Raw genomic sequence first — 21477 nt, 5'->3', positions numbered from 1 at the left:
ATCCTGTCATTCTGATGTTGCAGTTCTGTTTATGAGCCTCTGAACATTTTGAACTGGACGTGCCTATGGCCTGTATAGATCTCACCTATCCCCATCTGGAAGCCACTTACACTGTTCAGCATATACTGCCTGTACCCTCGCTCTAGTCACGTGTTTGCATGCAACCTTCCCAACCTGGTACAGGCCTAGCCCTGCAGCCCCTTCACCTGCCTGAGGCTATCTGCCCACTTTCCCAGTGGAGGCCTAGCCCTGCAGCCCATTAGAAGCTGCCCCAAATTACACTGAAATGATGGGTAGAGTCTTGCCTGTAACAATGCCTTGACTGCAATGTGATGCTGCCTGCAAAGTCTGGTATGGATTCCTGTGAGCGCTGCGCAATGCAAGGTGGTCAAACTAACCTCAAAGTGAGGAGCGAAGTGCAGGTTGCCAGAAGCACGCTGCTTTTGTTCCATTGTGAAATACCACGTTCTAATTGCACATGATGTGTCCTAATGACCCAGTGTAGGGTGTTTATTATGATGAGAATGTCTTGTAATAAAATGCAAATGTATTAAAATGATGTTCCTGATGTGCCATGGTGGAAAACGCATGTGGGGCAAATGATCGCAAGCAGGTTTGACAACGGCATAAAACTGATTTTCGGCCTTCGCATGAGATTTTCCATTCCCGTCTGCCACTCACCGCGAACGGGCACGGAAAATCCCAGCCTTAATTCTGTTCATTTTTTTGAATGTTCTTTTTTCTTTTGGTGGATTCAAACCACAACTTTAACATCAATGCAAAGAGGTTTGTTTTGCACCAATGCTGCAGTTATAGTGGAAATGTACTCTGATACAAGAGACAGTGCCTGATCTGATATCAGTGCAAAGTGAAATTAAGCACCCTGGAAGAAGGGGTCAGGTTAGGACTTAGGTTAGGTCCCACCACAATTTACATGACACAATATCAGTCTAAAGTTGAAACCCATTTGCCCCAAGACTAGACTTATGCACCATTTATTTTTAAAGTCTGTGGATTGGGAATTGCAAAAGGAGTGGGGGAACAAATTATGCAATGGTTCTTTGCATATGGAGGAAGCAGACCATTCAATATCTATATATCCAGCTTCTACAGCCAACGCAAGTAATGCAGCATTATTTAATCTTCCTTGTTGTGACAGCACAGGGGAACATCACAGTAAATAGATACAAGATCTGCACAGTCAGCAACATCAGAGAAAAATGCACATCAGAGTTTCTTCTAGAACCAGACACTATTTATGCAGGAGGTGTACTCCATTTACAACTACCGTGAATTTATCTATTAAAAGCTGGAAAAATGAATATTGGGTTGTCTATCAGCGAAAAGGTTCATTTTGTTTCTGTTCCAATGTACCTTATATCATGAATGTATAATCTAAGTGTGGCGCGCAAAGACTCCGTGAGACGAATAGAGTGAAGTCGATGAGGCTTTATTAAGCGTGTCTGTTCCCCAGCAGCCCGATAGTAAACTGGCCTGCGGGGGAAGGCACCGGCTTCTTATACTTCGCCTTCAGGGCGGAGTATGAGGTCAACGGCCAACCAGGACCCGGGATCTGTCAGCCAATGACATTAGGGCTTCCAGTCCCACATGACCCCCAATACATACTACCACATTCACCCCTTGTCAAAAATGAACCCGGCGGGGTGATGCTTCGTATGGTGGTAAGGGTTTACAGTACTGGTTCTGGGAGGATAGAACAGTTACATGGTAGTACAGTATTGGACAGTATCGTCCTGTTACAACTATTTACAGAGGATATAGGAAAAACAAAATGTTCATTGGACAGTCCATCTTTGTTTTACATCGACGCCACGAGTCGGTCGGGCGGTCTGGTCGTCCGTGTCGATCGCCTCGGCCCCGGCGGTGGTGGTGGTGCTTGTACCAGCGTTGTCGCCTCCGGGAGCCGCACGGTTTCAGCTGTCGGTGCAAAGGGGAGGGGGACTGATCCTCCTGGGAAGGGGGCGGTCGCGGGGTGCGGCGGTGGCAGGAAGGGGGGCGGTTGGGTTGATGGTGCCGGGGGGGTGTGCGTGGTGCCGGCGGGCGCCAGATCCCGCAGGGAGACCGTGTCCTGTCGGCCGTCGGGGTACTCCACGTAGGCGTACTGGGGGTTTGCGTGGAGGAGGTGAACCCTTTCGACCAACGGGTCCGCCTTATGTGCCCGCACGTGCTTTCGGAGCAGGATGGGTCCTGGGGCCGCCAGCCAGGTCGGCAGCGACGTTCCAGAGGAGGACCTCCTAGGGAAGACAAGGAGACGCTCGTGAGGCGTTTGATTAGTGCTCGTACATAATAACGACCGGATGGAATGGAGAGCGTCCGGGAGGACCTCCTGCCACCGTGAAACTGGGAGATCCCTGGACCGTAGGGCCAGTAGGACGGCCTTCCAGACCGTGCCGTTCTCCCTTTCTACTTGCCCGTTCCCCCGGGGGTTGTAGCTGGTCGTCCTGCTTGAAGCTATGCCCTTGCTGAGCAGGAACTGGCGCAGCTCGTCACTCATGAAAGAGGACCCCCTGTCGCTGTGGACGTATGCGGGGTAACCGAACAGCGTGAAGATGCTGTTCAGGGCTTTAATGACTGTGGCCGCGGTCATGTCCGAGCAGGGAATGGCAAAAGGGAAGCGGGAGTATTCGTCCACTACATTAAGGAAATACGCGTTGCGGTCGGTGGAGGGGAGGGGCCCTTTGAAATCGAGACTGAGGCGTTCAAAGGGACGGGAAGCCTTAATCAGGTGCGCTCCATCTGGCCTGAAAAAATGCGGTTTGCATTCTGCGCAGATGTGGCAGTCTCTTGTGACTGTACGGACCTCCTCTAAGGAGTATGGGAGATTGCGGGACTTGATGAAGTGGTAAAACCGAGTGACCCCCGGGTGGCAGAGGTCCTCGTGGAGGGCTTGGAGGCGGTCAATTTGTGCGTTGGCACATGTCCCGCGGGATAGGGCATCAGACGGCTCGTTCAGCTTTCCGGGCCGGTACAAGATCTCATAGTTGAAGGTGGAGAGTTCGATCCTCCACCGCAAGATCTTGTCGTTCTTGATCTTGCCCCGCTGTGCATTATCGAACATGAAGGCTACCGACCGTTGGTCAGTGAGGAGAGTGAATCTCCTGCCGGCTAGGTAATGCCTCCAATGTCGCACAGCTTCCACTATGGCTTGGGCTTCCTTTTCCACTGAGGAGTGGCGGATTTCTGAGGCGTGGAGGGTTCGGGAGAAGAAGGCCACGGGTCTGCCCGCTTGGTTAAGGGTAGCCGCTAGAGCTACGTCAGAGGCATCGCTCTCGACCTGGAAGGGGAGGGACTCGTCGATGGCGCGCATCGTGGCCTTTGCGATGTCCGCTTTGATGCGGCTGAAAGCCTGGCAAGCCTCTGTCGACAGCGGGAAAGTCGTGGTCTGTATTAGGGGGCGGGCCTTGTCTGCGTACTGGGGGACCCACTGGGCGTAGTATGAAAAGAACCCCAGGCAGCGTTTCAGGGCTTTTGGGCAGTGCGGGAGGGGAAATTCCATGAGTGCACGCATACGTTCGGGGTCGGGGCCTATTATCCCATTGCGCACTATGTAGCCCAGAATGGCTAGCCGATCGGTGCTAAAAACGCACTTGTCCTCGTTGTACGTGAGGTTCAAGGCTTTGGCAGTCTGGAGGAATTTTTGGAGGTTGGCGTCGTGGTCCTGCTGATCGTGGCCGCAGATGGTTACATTGTCGAGGTACGGGAACGTGGCCCGTAACCCATGTTGATCAACCATTCGGTCCATTTCCCGTTGGAAGACCGAGACGCCGTTTGTGACGCCAAAAGGGACCCGTAGGAAATGGTATAACCGCCCGTCTGCCTCGAAGGCTGTGTACTTGCGGTCACTTGGGCGGATGGGGAGCTGATGGTAGGCGGACTTGAGGTCCACGGTGGAGAAGACTTTATACTGGGCAATCCGATTGACCATGTCGGATATGCTGGGGAGAGGGTACGCGTCTAGTTGTGTGTACCTGTTGATGGTCTGGCTATAGTCAATGACCATCCTTTGTTTCTCCCCTGTCTTCACTACTACCACCTGCGCTCTCCAGGGACTATTGCTGGCCTGGATTATGCCCTCCTTTAGTAGCCGCTGGACTTCGGAGCGAATGAAGGTCCGGTCCTGGGCGCTGTACCGTCTGCTCCTCGTGGCAACGGGTTTGCAATCCGGGGTGAGGTTCGCAAACAAGGACGGGGGTTGCACCTTGAGGGTGGCGAGGCCGCAGATAGTGAGTGGGGGTATGGGGCCGCCGAATTTAAACGTAAGGCTCTGTAGGTTACATTGAAAATCTAAGCCCAGCAAGGTGGGGGCACAGAGTTGGGGAAGGACGTTAAGTTTGTAGTTTTTGAATTCCCTCCCCTGTACCGTTAGGGTAACTATGCAGAATCCCTGGATCTGTACGGAGTGGGATCCTGCAGCTAGGCAAATCTTTTGTGCGCTGGGGAAGGTAGTTAAGGAACAGCGTCTTACCGTGTCGGGATGTATAAAACTTTCCGTGCTCCCGGAGTCGACTAGGCATGGCGTCTCGTGGCCGTTAATTAGGACCGTTGTCGTCGTCGTCTGGAGAGTCCGGGGCCGAGCCTGATCGAGTGTAACCAAAGCGAGCCGTGGTTGTAGTAGTGGGGTGGGGTCCGTTGTTGCCGTCCAAGATGGCGTCGGGGATGGACAAAATGGCCACCCCCATACATCGCCCGTGGCTGAGGGGTCACAAGATGGCGTCGGGGGTGGACAAAATGGCCGCCCCCATGCGTCGTACAGGTCGGGGGCAGTCCAAGATGGCGGGGCCCCTCCTCCCCTCGTGGTGGTCGGGACCCAAAATGGCGGCGTCTGCGGGTCGCACATTGAGTGCTGGGGGGTCTGGGGGGCGCTAGGACCGCGCGGAGTTCCTGCATTGCGAGCGCCCGGGCCGCGGGCGCTAGGACCGCGCGGAGTTCCTTGACTGCGAGCGCCAGGGCCGCGGGCGCTAGGACCGCGCGGAGCTCCCTCGCCGGGGACAGCGGTGGTCGGGGCCCAGGCCGGCGGGTCAGTACTGCGAGCGCTGGGACCGTGAGGAGCTCCCTCGCCGGGGACGGAGGTGATCGGGGTCCAGGTAAGTTGCGCCGGCGGGTCAGGCGTGGGGCGCGGGACGGGGGTGAGGGCCCAGGTCGGCGGCGCCGGCGGGTCAGGCGTGGGGTGCGGGACGGGGGTGAGGGCCGAGGTCGGCGGCGCCGGCGGGTCAGGCGTGGGGCGCGGGACGGGGGTGAGGGCCCAGGTCGGCGGCGCCGGCGGGTCAGGCGTGGGGCGCGGGACGGGGGTGAGGGCCCAGGTCGGCGGCGCCGGCGGGTCAGTCGTGGGGCCGCGAGCGCTGGCACCGCGCGGAGCTCCCTCGCCGGGGACAGCGGTGGTCTGGGCCCAGGCCGCCGGTCAGGCGCGGGGCGCGGGACGGGGGTGAGGGCCCAGGTCGGCGGCTCCGGCGGGTCAGTCGTGGGGCCGCGAGCGCTGGCACCGTGCGGAGCTTCCTCGCCGGGGACAGCGGTGGTCGGGGTCAAGGTAGGTGGCGCCGGCAGGTCAGGCGTGGGGCGCGGGACGGGGGTGAGGGTGGCGTTGGGGATGCAAAAACCCCCTCCTCTCCGTGGAGAGTGTTGGCCGGCACCCAAATCGGGAGCGCCGGCGGCGGGTCGTACATGGGCTGCGGGGAGGGGGGTTGGGGAGCGTAGGCGGCGTGCAGGGCTCCCAGTTCTCCCGGGGCCGCGGTGGTCGGGACCCAAAATGGCGGCGCCTGCGGGTCGCACATGGCGTGCTGGGGGGGTTGGGAGGCATAGACTGCCTGTAGGGCTCCCTGTTCTCCCGGGACGGCGGCGACCACGCGGGATCGGCACACCACCGCATAGTGGCCCTTTTTCCCGCAGCTTTTGCAGATGGCTGCGCGGGCCGGACAGCGTTGTCGGGGGTGCTTCGCCTGGCCGCAGAAATAACAGCGGGCGCCCCCGGTGCGACTCGGCGTTTGGACTGCGCAAACCTGTGGGGTGTCCGGGGGGGGGGGGGGGGGGGTAGGGTGTTTGCCGCGGCGGGTACGTACGGGGCCCAATGGCCTGCCGCGCGGTCGGGGCCGTAGGCGCGGGTATTACGCGCGGCTACGTCCAGCGAGGCTGCCAGGGCCCGTGCCTCTGAGAGTCCTAGCGACTCTTTTTCTAGAAGTCTTTGGCGGATTTGGGAGGATTGCATACCTGCAACAAAAGCATCGCGCATTAACATGTCTGTATGTTCGTTTGCATTCACCGACGGGCAGCTGCAGGCTCTTCCCAAAATCAGCAGCGCGGCGTAGAACTCGTCCATCGATTCTCCGGGAGCTTGCCGTCTTGTCGCGAGCTGGTAGCGAGCGTAGATTTGGTTAACTGGGCGAACGTAGAGACTTCTCAGTGCTGTGAACGCCGTCTGGAAATCGCAGGTGTCTTCAATGAGGGTGAAAATCTGCGTGCTCACCCTCGAGTGCAGGACCTGCAGTTTTTGTTCGTCTGAGACTCGGCAAGTGGTCGATGTGATGTAGGTCTCAAAGCAAGTCTGCCAGTGTTTGAAGGCTGCTGCCGCATTCACTGCGTGGGGGCTGATCCTCAGGCATTCTGGAATGATCCTGAGCTCCATAGTCCTTTTTAGACACGCTTAATAAATTGTGGTGCACAAAGACTCTGTGAGACGAATAGAGTGAAGTCGATGAGGCTTTATTAAGCGTGTCTGTTCCCCAGCAGCCCGATAGTAAACTGGCCTGCGGGGGAAGGCACCGGCTTCTTATACTTCGCCTTCAGGGCGGAGTATGAGGTCAACGGCCAACCAGGACCCGGGATCTGTCAGCCAATGACATTAGGGCTTCCAGTCCCACATGACCCCCAATACATACTACCACACTAAGTTACTATAATGATTGATTTTACTCATCCAATTCTAGGAAGAGATTCATGCATTTAAATAATGCAACCTAAAATATTAAAGGTATCACCGACCAACTTCCAATGTTTATTTATTCAGGTTGGACTTCGGGCGAATCCCAGTGAGTCGGTTAATTCGCGGGAGTCCAAAATCAGGAACTGCGCCAGGTGGCGATCGGCTTTGGATCAACCAGCCCACTCCCGTTGGCGAGATCTTAACTAGCTGCTCTTCAGATCTTTGCATTTGTTTTCTTAACAACTTCTCCACGGTATGGCTTTTCTTCTGCAAAGCTGAGAGAAATGGTCCCTCTCTTGCCTTCCAAACCAATTGCTTCGAGCAGAGCTCTGTCAACTGCCTTCTTTCTCACTCCCTGGCCTGGATTCTCCAAAAATGGGGCTATGTCCCCACACCAGCGCAAAAACGCTGGCGTTGCACTCCCGAGTTTCCTGGAACAAAAACAACGCGATTCACTTGCCTTCAGAGGGCTAGCAGGGACCCGGGGAGCTTCACGCAGTTTTGGCTGCAGATACAGGCTCCCGTACATATGGTTCCGGGTCTGCGCATGCTCATGACGGTAGCCTCCAGCGTCTGCACCAAGCGCCATGGCGGACTCAGACCGCGGACCAACACAAACAAAGTAGGCCCCCCTGATTGGCCGCGCACCCCTGCATCAGACTGGCCTGATCACTGCCCCGGCCGCCCATAAGTCCTCCCCCGGTGCTCGATCCCCCCACCAGGGCGGCCACGGACCGAGTCCGCAGCCGCCACGAGAGAGTCCTGACCGGCCACACCATATTAGTTCCACGCTGTCGGGAACTCAGTCGGTCCGGAGCAGAGTATCGCTGGGAGGGCCTCTGGCAATGGCCCCCAACCGTGCGCCGTAATTCGCACACCCGCGGATATTCGCGGCCCAGGGAATCGCCGGAGCAGCGGCAGGCCTGATTCAGTCAGGAACTTCGATTCTCCGCCCCCACACCAAACGCGATTTCAGTGCGGGGCTGCAGAGAATCCAGCCCCCTATTTCCAACTGCAATCAAATTAGTTAAACTAAAACTTAAAAGCGTCACTACCTTACAAGGCCCCAGTTACTAAACAATTCCCACGTACCTCTGCTGGTCTGTTTATTCCTCATGCTGTACCCACCTAAGAAACATAGTTGGAATTGAACCAACCCCCACACATACAAACACCTTTGTCCAGCATGAATCTAACTATAGATTTTACCCTTCCATGTACAGAAACCTAAATCAAACACAATTAAAACCATACATGAGTGCGGCCTCAACCGGGACCTGGGATTCATGTCGCATTACATTCATCCCCCACCATCTGGCCTGCGAAATCCTCCCAACTGTCCTGGCTTGACACAATTCACACCTCTTTAACCTGGGGTTACCCCATCTCTGGACCTGTAAAGATTTAATCACCTGCTAATGCTCGTATTCCAAGCATTGTCTGGCATCTTTGAATCTGTCTATATATATGTTTCTGGAACATACCTCTTCATTCACCTGAGGAAGGAGCAGCGCTCCGAAAGCTAGTGACATCGAAACAAACCTGTTGGTCTTTAACCTGGTGTTGTAAGACTTCGTACTAAAAGTGAGAGATGTCTGTGCTGGAAAGTTAGTTTACCTCATCTGTCTGTCAGAGGCAGCATCAAGCAATCTGAAGTCAGACACATAAGCTGAACGTTTGCTAAGTAAATGTCCTCTAAGTCTTTTCATACAACAAAATAAAGCTCTTAAAACTGTATTTTTTCTATTTCTGTTTTTTAATCTTCTTGAATGAGAATATCAAGTTGAACTGAAGTATAGCCATTTTTACGCATTTGGTTCCAGAAGCCAACTGATCTGCAATGGTATCAGTATATTTCTATGGGTAATTCTGGCAAAGAAAATTATGTTACAAAAAATATACATTATCTGATACATTTTTTCTTCCTCCTTAATTATCTGCTCATTTCTTTCATTGCCTTTTTATTCTCCTGAAGACATGGGCTCCATGCCAGGCTGAAAACAGAAACCATTAATGCTTCTTCAGTACCTCCCCCAAAGTAGCCATTCTTGACATGCCCCTAAACCCATCCTCCTGCAAGCATTTCCAACTGGACTGTAATCAGGCGCAATTTATCATCGCTCTGAGCTGAGGGTATTGAAACCAAATGTAGTGCCCCTATTGGTGCACCAGCAGAGATTATGGCAACCGGTGACAAGTGGTGTCCCGCAGGGTTCAGTGTTGGGGCCACAGCTGTTCTCTTTATATATTAACGATCTAGATCACGGGACTGGGGCATTCTGGCTAAGTTTGCCGATGATACAAAGATAGGTGGCGGGGCAGCTAGTATGGAGGAGGTGGGGAGGCTGCAGAAAGACTTAGACAGTTTAGAAGAGTGGTCCAAGAAATGGCTGATGACATTCAACGTGGGCAAGTGCGAGGTCTTGCACTTTGGAAAAAAGAATAGAGGCATGGACTATTTTCTAAACGGTGACAAAATTCATAATGCTGAAATGCAAAGGGACTTGGGAGTCCTAGTCCAGGATTCTCTAAAGGTAAACTTGCAGGTTGAGTCCGTAATTAAGAAAGCAAATGCAATGTTGTCATTTATCTCAAGAGGCTTGGAATATAAAAGCAGGGATGTACTTCTGAAGCTTTATAAAGCATTAGTTAGGCCCCATTTAGAATACTGTGAGCAATTTTGGGCCCGACACCTCAAGAAGGACATACTGGCACTGGAGCGGGTCCAGCGGAGATTCACACGGATGATCCCAGGAATGGTAGGCCTAACATACGATGAACGTCTGAGGAACCTGGGATTATATTCATTGGAGTTTAGGAGGTTGAGGGGAGATCTAATAGAAACTTACAAGATAATGAATGGCTTAGATAGGGTGGACATAGGGAAGTTGTTTCCATTAGCAGGGGAGACTAGGACTCGGGGGCACAGCCTTAGAATAAAAGGGAGTCATTTTAGAACAGAGATGAGGAGAAATTTCTTCAGCCAGGGAGTGGTGGGTCTGTGGAATTCATTGCCACAGAGGGCGGTGGAGGCCGGGACATTGAGTGTCTTTAAGACAGAAGTTGATAAATTCTTGATTTCTCGAGGATTTAAGGGCTATGGAGAGAGAGCGGATAAATGGAGTTGAAATCAGCCATGATTGAATGGTGGAGTGGACTCGATGGGCCTAATGGCCTTACTTCCGCTCCTATGTCTTATGGTCTTATGAGCTAACCCAGCACAAATCAGACATTGAAACTGGCATTTCCTGTCAGTATCGTGTCACAGTCTTATTGAGGTGAAACATGAAGGGAGGTCCCATAATGCATTATTTCATTGGTAGTTGCTGTGAAAACTTTAATATGACATCTCCTGCAGTATAAGTTACTATAACAGAATTCCATTATGTTGGGTCCAGCAGTTGGAATTGCTGCTGTTTCAGTTTAACGAAACTACTTCATTTGAAAAAGAGGAAAACTTGTACCTGGGCATGCTCCCATTGTTCTTGCAATTTCATTGGCAGTTCTTCATCTTGATCATCAGCCTCTTTTTTCACTCTTTCCAATGTTGTGTCTTGTTCTGTCCCAATTGGCTACAATAAAAATGTGTTAAATATTTTTAGCATCTGTATATTCATTTCTGTGTTGTGTGTCTATATTTTAGCACACACAAGTCATAAGTAAACTTGAAGGAAAAGGGAACTTACTAATTTGATAAGACTGTCTACTTTTTAAAAATTTCACTTAAACTAGATCCAAAATCCAAATGATCTCATTTTACAAAGTCATCTGGGCTTCATACACTATAGTCCAAAAAGTATACAAAGGTAAAATAGTGCTTTTTGAAAATCTGAATGAAATGTAGAAAATGCTAGAAATACTCAGTAGGTCAAGGCAGCATCTGTGGAGAGAAAAAGAGTCAACGTTTTAGGTCAATGGCCTTCTGTAAGAACTGAATAACTGTATAAAAAGTATAACTGCCTCAATGTAAATCATTCTTCAAATTATTTTCTCATAAGTAAAATGCCCAATTGCATGATATCATTATCTCTTAGTGAGACAGTGTGAGTCAGAGATAGGTTAATTTCACACAGATAGGCGTTGGAAGATGACATGCTCCATGCCCATCGTAAGTCTGGAAACATTATCTGACTGACAGATGCAAGTGAAATCTGTGATGTGTGCATTCTGCTTAGGAGTAGAACAATTCAAATCTACCAAACTAAATATGGCTGCAACATAATCATTTTATGGTATTCAACCAAATGCACATATGCATAATGTACTTAATGCAACTGTCATTTAGGGAAATAAATGCAAATATTGTTTTTCTCTCGGTTTAGACACATAACCTTCGTCAATCATTTGTTTCTTGCATCTCTCCACAAATTGTTAAGGAATGTGTAATGATATGTATAGTACAGGTATAGGAAAGGGTCAACAAGAAAGATTACATGTATATCATCACTAGATCACAGAGTGATCATATAAAAGGCTGCGTCTCTGGGCATGCTGGGGGAAGCTGATGGAAATTTCAATGTAGAAGGATAGTGTGAGGTTGAGTTAGAGTGTAGATTAGAAATTAGAGAGATTATTAATTACTGTATCACAGATTCAGTACTATATTTTATTATCTGCTACTCAGTAAAGTGTGCAATCCTAATCAAGTTAAGTAAAGTAAAATAAATTTGTTTTGATTTCAACTTCTTAGTTTTATATTCTTTGTCAACACTATATATCTGGCTATCTTGGAGACCAGGACAAGGAATATAACAAGGTACCAGGTTATTGCCGAAATTATTCAGATAGAAAATAGTCAGACTCTAAGAAAAGAAAACTAGCACATGACTCAGACCTTCGAAGACAAGACTGCTTCCAGACCTGCTACTTCAATACACAGGCAAGTCCCGAACTAATGGAGAAAGTGCAATCTCTAAGACAGCTCAGGATTTCTGGTAAACCTGATGTAATCTGGAAAGTATTTCAGAAATTTCAATTATACCTTTCTGCATCAGATTTAGATAATGCCAGTGATACCAGTAAACTTGCATTATTTTTAACAATGGCTGGACCACAGGTTATTGAACTTTATAACTCTTTTCAATTCCCCACGGAAGAAGATAAAAAGAAATATAATATTGTAATTGAAAAATTTGAGCTGCATTGTAGAACTCAAATTAATGTGACATATGACAGATTTATCTTTAAGAAGAGAGTACAAAAAGATGGGGAATCTGTTGATTGCTTCATAACAGACTTAAGGCTCAAATCACAAACCTGTAACTTTTCTATATTGTCAGACTCTATGATCAGAGATCAAATCGTTTTTTGGCATCACAGATGAGAAACTCAGGGAATGATTATTAAGGCAAAAAGATTTGAAATTAGAAGATGGTATTGAAATGTGTCGAGTGAATGAATTATCGGAAAATCAGTATTCTGAAATTCTGATAAAACAAAAGGGCGCAAAAACGCACCTTGAGGCCGACTGCGTTCAGAAAAATGTGCATTTCTGACAGCAACCATATTGCGCATACCTGACCCGCACATGCGCACTTCAACAAGCTATGCGATTTGGATGAAGACCGTTCTGCACATGCGCAAAAACAATTTGCGCGTGACGAAAGTAATGTCATGACATGTGGACGTTGTGGACATGCCCACCCACATAAAAAATGCCCAGCACTTGGAAAAACTTGCTCAAAATGTTGCAAACTAAATCACTTTGCTGTTCACTGCAGAACTACACTAAAAAGGACACACTTTAAATCTTCAAACTTAATGAAGACACACATGAATAGACGAAGTGTTAACACAAGTGCAGACATCTCCAAAATTGACAACACTGATAATGATATTGATGCTTATAGTCTAGAAGATTCCTTCTTTGTGGGAATTATTGAGAAGTTCCACACAATTGTTAATGATACTTCCAATCCACAAACAGTACAATCTATTTACATGGAATCAGAATGGAACACACCATTACAAGTCAATGTCTTCAAGCTGGACACTGGAGCTTCCGCAAATTTGATAAACTCATGATTTATCACAACTTAGTCATCGTCCTAAGATTCAGAAAACTGATTGCTAACTGCGTGACTACAATGGGAACACAATTACTTCTTTAGGACCATGCTGTGACATATTTATGGTTCGAGACTGTAGAATCTAATAGATCTTCACCACTAGGTGCACAAGCCTGTCAGGATTTACACCTTGTGAAAAGAATCTACAGCACCAGCAAACCTCTTCCACCTATGCAGGAAGACATTGAAAGAATACTCACTCAATTTCCTCAGGTATTTGAAGGTATGGGTACACTTCCTTTTCAATACAAGATTCAATTAAAAGCGAATGCCATACCAGTGGTACACGCTCCAAGAAGAGTTCCTGCTCCGCTACATGATCATCTGAAGCAAGAACTGGAACGCATGCAACATCTTGGAATCATCTCCAAGATAACAGAACTGACAGATTGGGTCAGATCGATGGTGTGTGTTAAGAAACCAAATGGAGAATTAAGAATTTGTATTGATCCGAAGGACATGAACATCAAACATGAACACTATCCTATACCGAAACGTGAAAAAGATTACGAACGAGATGGCAAATGCCAAGATTTTCTCTAAACTGGACCTTTCCAGAGGTTTTTGGCAAATGCAGCTGAATGACACAAACGAGAAATTGTGTGCATTCAACATACCATTTGGTCGTTACTGTTTTAACAGAATGCCATTTGGCATAATCTCAGCATTTGAGCTCTTTCATTGTGCCATGAAACAGGTGACAGAAGGCATTGATGGGGTCTGGGTGTATGTCGATGACATCATCATGATGACATCATCACATGAAGAGCATAATGCAAGACCACTGCAAGTCTTCCAGAGAATACAAATATGGATTGAAGCTAAATCGATCTAAATGCAACTTTGCTATCTCAACTTTAAAATTTCTGGGTGATCAAATCTCAGAACATGGTGTGCAACCAGACGATGATAAGATTGCTGCTATTCAGAAGATGACAGTCCCAGAGGACGAGAAAGCAGTGCTGAGATTCCTAGGCGTTGTGAATTTCCTTGGAAAATTTATACCAAACCTAGCTTCAAAAACAACAGCTTTGCGTAACCTTATCAAGAAAACCACATCATTTTCGTGGACTGAAGAGCACAACAAAGAATGGCTAAACCTCAAGTCAGCTTTGACTACTACACCTGCCCTTTCATTCTTTGACTCTGGATGAGAAACAAAGATTTCCACAGATGCAAGTCAGAATGGAATTGGGGCAGTCCTCCTTCAAAGAAATGATGATTCTTTGTGGAAACCTATAGCAAATGCATCAAGATCTATGACTACCACTGATCAAAGGTATGCTCAGATAGAAAAAGAGTGTTTAGGCTTGTCTACTGGAATACAAAAATTCCATGACTATGTCTATGGACTACCAATGTTCACGGTTGAAACAAATCACCGACCATTAGTACACATCATTCACAAAGATCTGAATGACATGACTCCAAGACTACAAGGTATCCTTATGAAGTTAAGATGGCACGATTTTTGACTTGTCTACACTCCAAGTAAGGATCTTATAATTGCTGATGCATTATCTTGTTCTACCAACACAGAAGAACAACAACCAGAGATCGTTCAACAAATTGAAGCTCAAGTACAGCTTCTAGCTGAAACTCTCCCTGTGTCTGATGAAAAACTCAAACTCTTCAGAGAGGATACAAAAAAAGATGAAATGTTGCAACGAGTCATCAACCATATAAAGGTTGGTTGGCCGAAAGGACACCGTTCGAAATTTAGAAACATTCAATCTGATCTCACTGTTGTAGATGGTTTTCTACTTCGTCTCGATCATATTGTTATTGCTATGACACTAAGACCCATGATACTACAAAAAATACATGAAGGTCATCTAGGCATAGAGAAATGCAAATGCAGAGCGAGACAGGCAGTATATTTGCCAGGAATAAATAATGATATAACCAATCTAATTCGAGAATGTGAGCGTAATCAATTGACTCAGAATAAAGAAACACTTACACTTCATGATCTTGAGAAGATTCCATGGTCGAAGGTTGGCATAGATCTTTTTCACTTTCATGGTCGTGATTATATCCTAATCATCGATTATTTCTCAAACTATCCCGAAGTGACTAAATTGTCTGATTCTACCTCAAAATCCGTGAATGAAGCAATGTAAGAGATTTTTGCTCGTCATGGGATTCCTTGCAAAGTCAAGACAGACAATGGACCTTGTTTTGATAGCTATGAGTGGACAGAATTTGCTCATGCATACAATTTTACTCATCTAACTTCTAGTCCTCGTTATCCGCAATCCAATGGCAAGGTTTGAAAAAGGAGTTCACATTGTGAAACAACTTTTCAAGAAAGCTCTCGACTCTGATTCAGATATGTTCTTAGCTTTATTGATTACAGAGCTACTCCTCTTTCAACTGGTTTATCTCCTGCTCAGTTGTTCATGAACAGAACGTTGCATACAACACTTCCATGTGTACAACTTCCTGATGCGGATCTTCAGCCAGTCATCAAGAAAAGGCAACATCAAAAGAAATACTACAATGAACATGCAAAATCATTGGAACTACTTCATCCAGGTGATCAAGTGAGAATTCATATTCCCACTGGAGGATGGTCTGATCTAGCTAAGATCACATATCAGCAGCACCTCGTTCATACATTGTTCAAACAAATGATCGTTTGATCATTAGAAGAAATCAACGTGATCTTCTGAAAGTTAAATCTACTTCGTTATTTCCCAGTCTTCAATTTAATGAGAATTTATTTCGTACTACGACAATATCTAACAAGATACCAGATGACTGCCAGAAACCGTTAAAGAGGGACTTCCAGGTGCGGCGATGACCAGCTGAGTCGCACGTTTCGGCAGCTCCCGGTGAAACGGACTTTTGGGCTCTTGATAGGAGCCCCAACGGCAATTTTGACGGCTAAAAACACTGTGCGGTAAACCAGAAGGGAATCCCCCCTGGATACGGATGAAAAAAGGAGGAGAAAGTGGCCGGATTGCAGTGGATCCTTTAGAACAGCGGCAAGGAAGGCAAGCAAAAACCAAGATGGCGTCGGAAGGTGGCAGTTTAACATGGGGCCCTGAACAACAAGAGTTCTTGAAATGCTGTGTGGAAGAGCTCAAAAAGGAAATGAAGAAAGAGCTGTTGGCCCCGATACTACAGGCGATCGAAGGGCTAAAGGAGGAACAAAAGACCCAGGAGCGGGAGCTTCGGGTCGTGAAGGCAAAGGCAGCCGAGAATGAGGACGACATACAGGGCCTGGTGGTGAAGACGGAGACGCATGAGGCACATCAGAAACGATGTGTGGAAAGGTTGGAGGCACTGGAGAACAACGCAAGGAGGAACAACCTGAGGATTCTTGGTCTTCCTGAAGGTGCGGAGGGAGCGGACGTCGGGGCATATGTGAGCACGATGCTGCACTCGTTAATGGGAGCGGAGGCCCCGGCGGGTCCGTTGGAGGTGGAGGGAGCATACCGAGTGATGGCGCGAGGACCGAGAGCAGGAGAAATTCCCAGAGCCATAGTGGTGAGATTCCTCCGTTTTAAGGATAGAGAAATGGTCCTTAGATGGGCAAAGAAAACGCGGAGCAGTAAATGGGAGAACGCGGTGATCCGCGTTTATTAAGACTGGAGTGCGGAGGTGGCGAGAAGGAGGGCGAGCTTTAATCGGGCCAAGGTGGTGCTTCATAAAAAGAAGATAAAATTTGGAATGCTGCAACCGGCAAGACTGTGGGTCACATATCGAGGGAGGCACCACTACTTTGAGACGGCGGATGAAGCGTGGACTTTTATTGTGGAAGAAAAACTGGAATGAGCGGGTTATTAAAAAGAACGTTTGAACAAAGTGGTGGGGCGAATGTGGGGGGCGAAGAGGGGGGTTAAAAAGGGGGGAAAGTGGAGTTTTATGTACTAATCCTGCGATGTGGTAACTTTTCTCTCTTCCACAGGTGGTGATGGGGGGAGGAGGGGAGGTGGAGGAGATGGGGCATTGGCCATTGGGGGCGGGGCCAAGGGAGAAGCGCGGGCTTGGTTCCCGCGCTATGATAATCATGGCGGGAATAGAGAAGCAGGAAGGAGGGGGCGTCGCACGGTGCGAGCCGAGGTCACAGGGGGAAGCCGAGGTCGGCCAGAGTTTGCTGACTTCTGGGAGCAACATGGGGGGAGTAATTACGCTAGCGGGGGATCTAGCGGGGGGGTGGGAGGGGGGAGTTACTGGGTTGCTGCTGCTGGGGAGAGGGGGGAGCTGGTATGGGAGGGGATGGGCGGGGGGGCACCGCCTGGGGGAGATACAGCTGCGTGGGAACCGGGTGAGGAGCTGGAAAAAGGGGATGGCTAATCGACAAGGGGGGGCCAGGAAGCCCCCCAACCCGGCTGATCACGTGGAACGTGAGAGGGCTGAACGGGCCGATAAAGAGGGCACGGGTACTCGCACACCTTAAGAAACTTAAGGCAGATGTGGTTACGTTACAGGAAACGCACCTGAAACTGATAGACCAGGTTAGGCTACGCAAAGGATGGGTGGGGCAGGTGTTCCATTCGGGGCTAGATGCGAAAAACAGGGGGGTGGCTATATTAGTGGGGAAGCGGGTAATGTTCGAGGCAAAGACTATAGTGGCGGATAACAGGGGCAGATACGTGATGGTGAGTGGCAAACTACAGGGGGAGACGGTGGTTTTGGTAAACGTATATGCCCCGAACTGGGATGATGCCAATTTTATGAGGCGGATGCTAGGACGCATTCCGGACCTAGAGATGGGAAAGCTGATAATGGGGGGAGATTTTAATACGGTGTTGGAACCAGGGCTGGATAGGTCGAAGTCCAGGACTGGAAGGAGGCCGGCAGCAGCCAAGGTACTTAAAGATTTTATGGAGCAGATGGGAGGTGTAGACCCATGGAGATTTAGCAGACCTAGGAGTAAGGAGTTCTCGTTTTTCTCCTATGTCCATAAAGTCTACTCGCGAATAGACTTTTTTGTGCTGGGAAGGGCGTTGATCCCGAAGGTGAGGGGAACGAAGTATACGGCTATAGCCATTTCGGATCACGCTCCACACTGGGTAGACTTGGAGATAGGGGAGGAAACAGGAGGGCGCCCACCCTGGAGAATGGACATGGGACTAATGGCAGATGAGGGGGTGTGTCTAAGGGTGAGGGGGTGCATTGAAAAGTACTTGGAACTCAATGATAATGGGGAGGTCCAGGTGGGAGTGGTCTGGGAGGCGTTGAAGGCGGTGGTTAGAGGGGAGCTGATATCAATAAGGGCACATAAAGGGAAGCAGGAGAGTAAGGAACGGGAGCGGTTGCTGCAAGAACTTTTGAGGGTGGACAGACAATATGCGGAAGCACCGGAGGAGGGACTGTACAGGGAAAGGCAAAGGCTACATGTAGAATTTGACTTGCTGACTACGGGCACTGCAGAGGCACAATGGAGGAAGGCACAGGGTGTACAGTACGAATATGGGGAGAAGGCGAGCAGGTTGCTGGCACACCAATTGAGGAAAAGGGGAGCAGCGAGGGAAATAGGGGGAGTGAGGGATGAGGAAGGAGAGATGGAGCGGGGAGCGGAGAGAGTGAATGGAGTGTTCAAGACATTTTATAAAAAATTATATGAAGCTCAACCCCCGGATGGGAGGGAGAGAATGATGGGCTTCTTGGATCGGCTGGAATTTCCCAAGGTGGAAGAGCAGGAAAGGGTGGGACTGGGAGCACAGATCGAGGTAGAAGAAGTGGTGAAAGGAATTAGCAGCATGCAGGCAGGAAAGGCCCCGGGACCGGATGGATTCCCAGTCGAATTCTATAGAAAATATGTGGACATGCTCGCCCCGGTATTGACGAGGACCTTTAATGAGGCAAAGGAAAGGGGACAACTGCCCCCGACTATGTCTGAAGCAACGATATCGCTTCTCTTAAAGAAGGAAAAGGACCCGCTACAATGCGGGTCCTATAGACCTATTTCCCTCCTAAATGTAGATGCCAAGATCCTGGCCAAGGTAATGGCAATGAGAATAGAGGAATGTGTCCCGGGGGTGGTCCACGAGGACCAAACTGGGTTTGTGAAGGGGAGGCAGCCGAACACGAATATACGGAGGCTGTTAGGGGTAATGATGATGGCCCCACCAGAGGGGGAAACGGAGATAGTAGTGGCGATGGATGCCGAGAAAGCATTTGATAGAGTGGAGTGGGATTATTTGTGGGAGGTGTTGAGGAGATTTGGTTTTGGAGAGGGGTATGTTAGATGGGTGCAGCTGTTGTATAGGGCCCCGATGGCGAGCGTGGTCACGAATGGACGGGGATCTGCATATTTTCGGCTCCATAGAGGGACAAGGCAGGGATGCCCTCTGTCCCCATTATTGTTTGCACTGCCGATTGAGCCCCTGGCGATAGCGTTGAGGGGTTCCAAGAAGTGGAGGGGAGTACTTAGAGGAGGAGAAGAACACCGGGTATCTTTGTATGCGGACGATTTGGTACTATACGTGGCAGACCCGGCGGAGGGGATGCCAGAAATAATGCGGATACTTGGGGAGTTTGGGGATTTTTCAGGGTATAAATTGAACATGGGGAAAAGTGAGTTGTTTGTGGTGCATCCAGGGGAGCAGAGTAGAGAAATAGAGGACCTACCGTTGAGGAAGGTAACAAGGGACTTTCGTTACCTGGGGATCCAGATAGCCAAGAATTGGGGCACATTGCATAGGTTAAATTTAACGCGGTTGGTGGAACAAATGGAGGAGGATTTCAAGAGATGGGATATGGTATCCCTGTCACTGGCAGGGAGGGTGCAGGCGGTTAAGATGGTGGTCCTCCCGAGATTCCTCTTTGTGTTTCAGTGCCTCCCGGTGGTGATCACGAAGGCTTTTTTTTTAAAAGGATTGAAAAGAGCATCATGGGTTTTGTGTGGGCCGGGAAGACCCCGCGAGTGAGGAAGGGATTCTTACAGCGTAGCAGGGATAGGGGGGGGGCTGGCACTACCGAGCCTAAGTGAGTATTATTGGGCCGCTAATATTTCAATGGTGAGTAAGTGGATGGGAGAGGAGGAGGGAACGGCGTGGAAGAGATTAGAGAGGGCGTCCTGTAGGGGGACTAGCCTACAGGCTATGGTGACAGCCCCATTGTCGTTCTCACCGAGGAACTACACCACAAGCCCGGTGGTGGTGGCTACACTGAAGATTTGGGGACAGTTAAGACGGCATAGGGGAAAGACTGGAGCCTTGGGGGGGTCCCCGATAAGAAACAACCATAGGTTTGCCCCGGGGGGAATGGATGGGGGATATGGAATGTGGCAAAGAGCAGGAATAACGCAACTGAAAGATCTGTTTGTGGATGGGAAGTTCGCGAGTCTGGGAGCGCTGACCGAGAAATATGGGTTGCCCCAAGGGAATGCATTCAGGTATATGCAACTGAGGGCTTTTGCGAGGCAACAGGTGAGGGAATTCCCGCAGCTCCCGACACAAGAGGTGCAGGACAGAGTGATCTCAAAGACATGGGTGGGGGATGGTAAGGTGTCAGATATATATAGGGAAATGAGGGACGAAGGGGAGACTATGGTAGATGAACTAAAAGGGAAATGGGAAGAGGAGCTGGGGGAGGAGATCGAGGAGGGGCTGTGGGCAGATGCCCTAAGCAGGGTAAACACGTCGTCCTCGTGTGCCAGGCTAAGCCTGATTCAGTTTAAGGTATTACACAGGGCGCATATGACTGGAGCACGGCTCAGTAAATTTTTTGGGGTGGAGGATAGGTGTGCGAGGTGCTCGAGAAGCCCAGCGAATCATACCCATATGTTTTGGTCATGCCCGGCACTACAGGGGTTTTGGATGGGCGTGACAGAGGTGCTTTCAAAAGTAGTGGGGGTCCGGGTCGAACCAAGCTGGGGGTTGGCTATATTTGGGGTTGCACAAGAGCCGGGAGTGCAGGAGGCGAGAGAGGCCGATGTTTTGGCCTTTGCGTCCCTAGTAGCCCGGCACAGGAAATTGTTAATGTGGAAAGAAGCCAAGCCCCCGGGGGTAGAGACCTGGATAAATGACATGGCAGGGTTTATAAAGCTAGAGCGGATTAAGTTCGTTCTAAGGGGGGTCGGCTCAAGGGTTCACCAGGCGGTGGCAACCGTTCGTCGAATACCTCGCAGAAAGATAGATGGAATGGAAAAAAGAAGGCAGCAGCAGCAGCCCAGGATCGGGGGGGGGGGGGGGGGGGGGGGGGGGGGGGGAGGAACCAGAAGGACTCTCAGGGTTGTTAATATATACTGTATAATATGTATAGGTCATTGCGACAGATAATTATATATTGGACTGTTAAATTATATTTTGGGAGAGTGTTACTTGTGATAAGGCAGTTGCCAATTAGGGTTAGTTTTCATTTTTGTTATTTATTATTTATTCTTTTTTTTTTTGTTTATAAAATAGGTCATTGTTATTTGTGTTGTTATAATATTGTGTAAAGGATGCACAATGTACTGTGTTGGTTGACCAAAAATTTTCAATAAAATATTTATTAAAAAAAAAGAAACCGTTAAAG

At 49.2% G+C, this 21477-nt stretch overlaps 1 protein-coding gene across 10 annotated transcripts in view; it reads right to left on the bottom strand.

The window, feature by feature from the left end:
• The window catches only part of LOC140391729 (disks large homolog 2-like), a 1606854-nt gene that overhangs the window by 1192857 nt on the left and 392520 nt on the right, over positions 1–21477 (bottom strand). For all 10 annotated transcript variants that reach the window (XM_072476520.1, XM_072476521.1, XM_072476522.1 and 7 more), the window contains one exon: positions 10399–10506. In XM_072476520.1, coding sequence (XP_072332621.1) covers positions 10399–10506 — 108 coding nt within the window. The remainder of the gene's footprint in view (positions 1–10398; positions 10507–21477) is intronic.

Source organism: Scyliorhinus torazame, chromosome 15 (genome assembly GCF_047496885.1).
Source record: "Scyliorhinus torazame isolate Kashiwa2021f chromosome 15, sScyTor2.1, whole genome shotgun sequence".
Lineage (NCBI taxonomy): Eukaryota > Metazoa > Chordata > Chondrichthyes > Carcharhiniformes > Scyliorhinidae > Scyliorhinus > Scyliorhinus torazame.
Note: the sequence above shows the minus strand (reverse complement) of the source record. Positions and strands in the feature narration are given on the sequence as shown.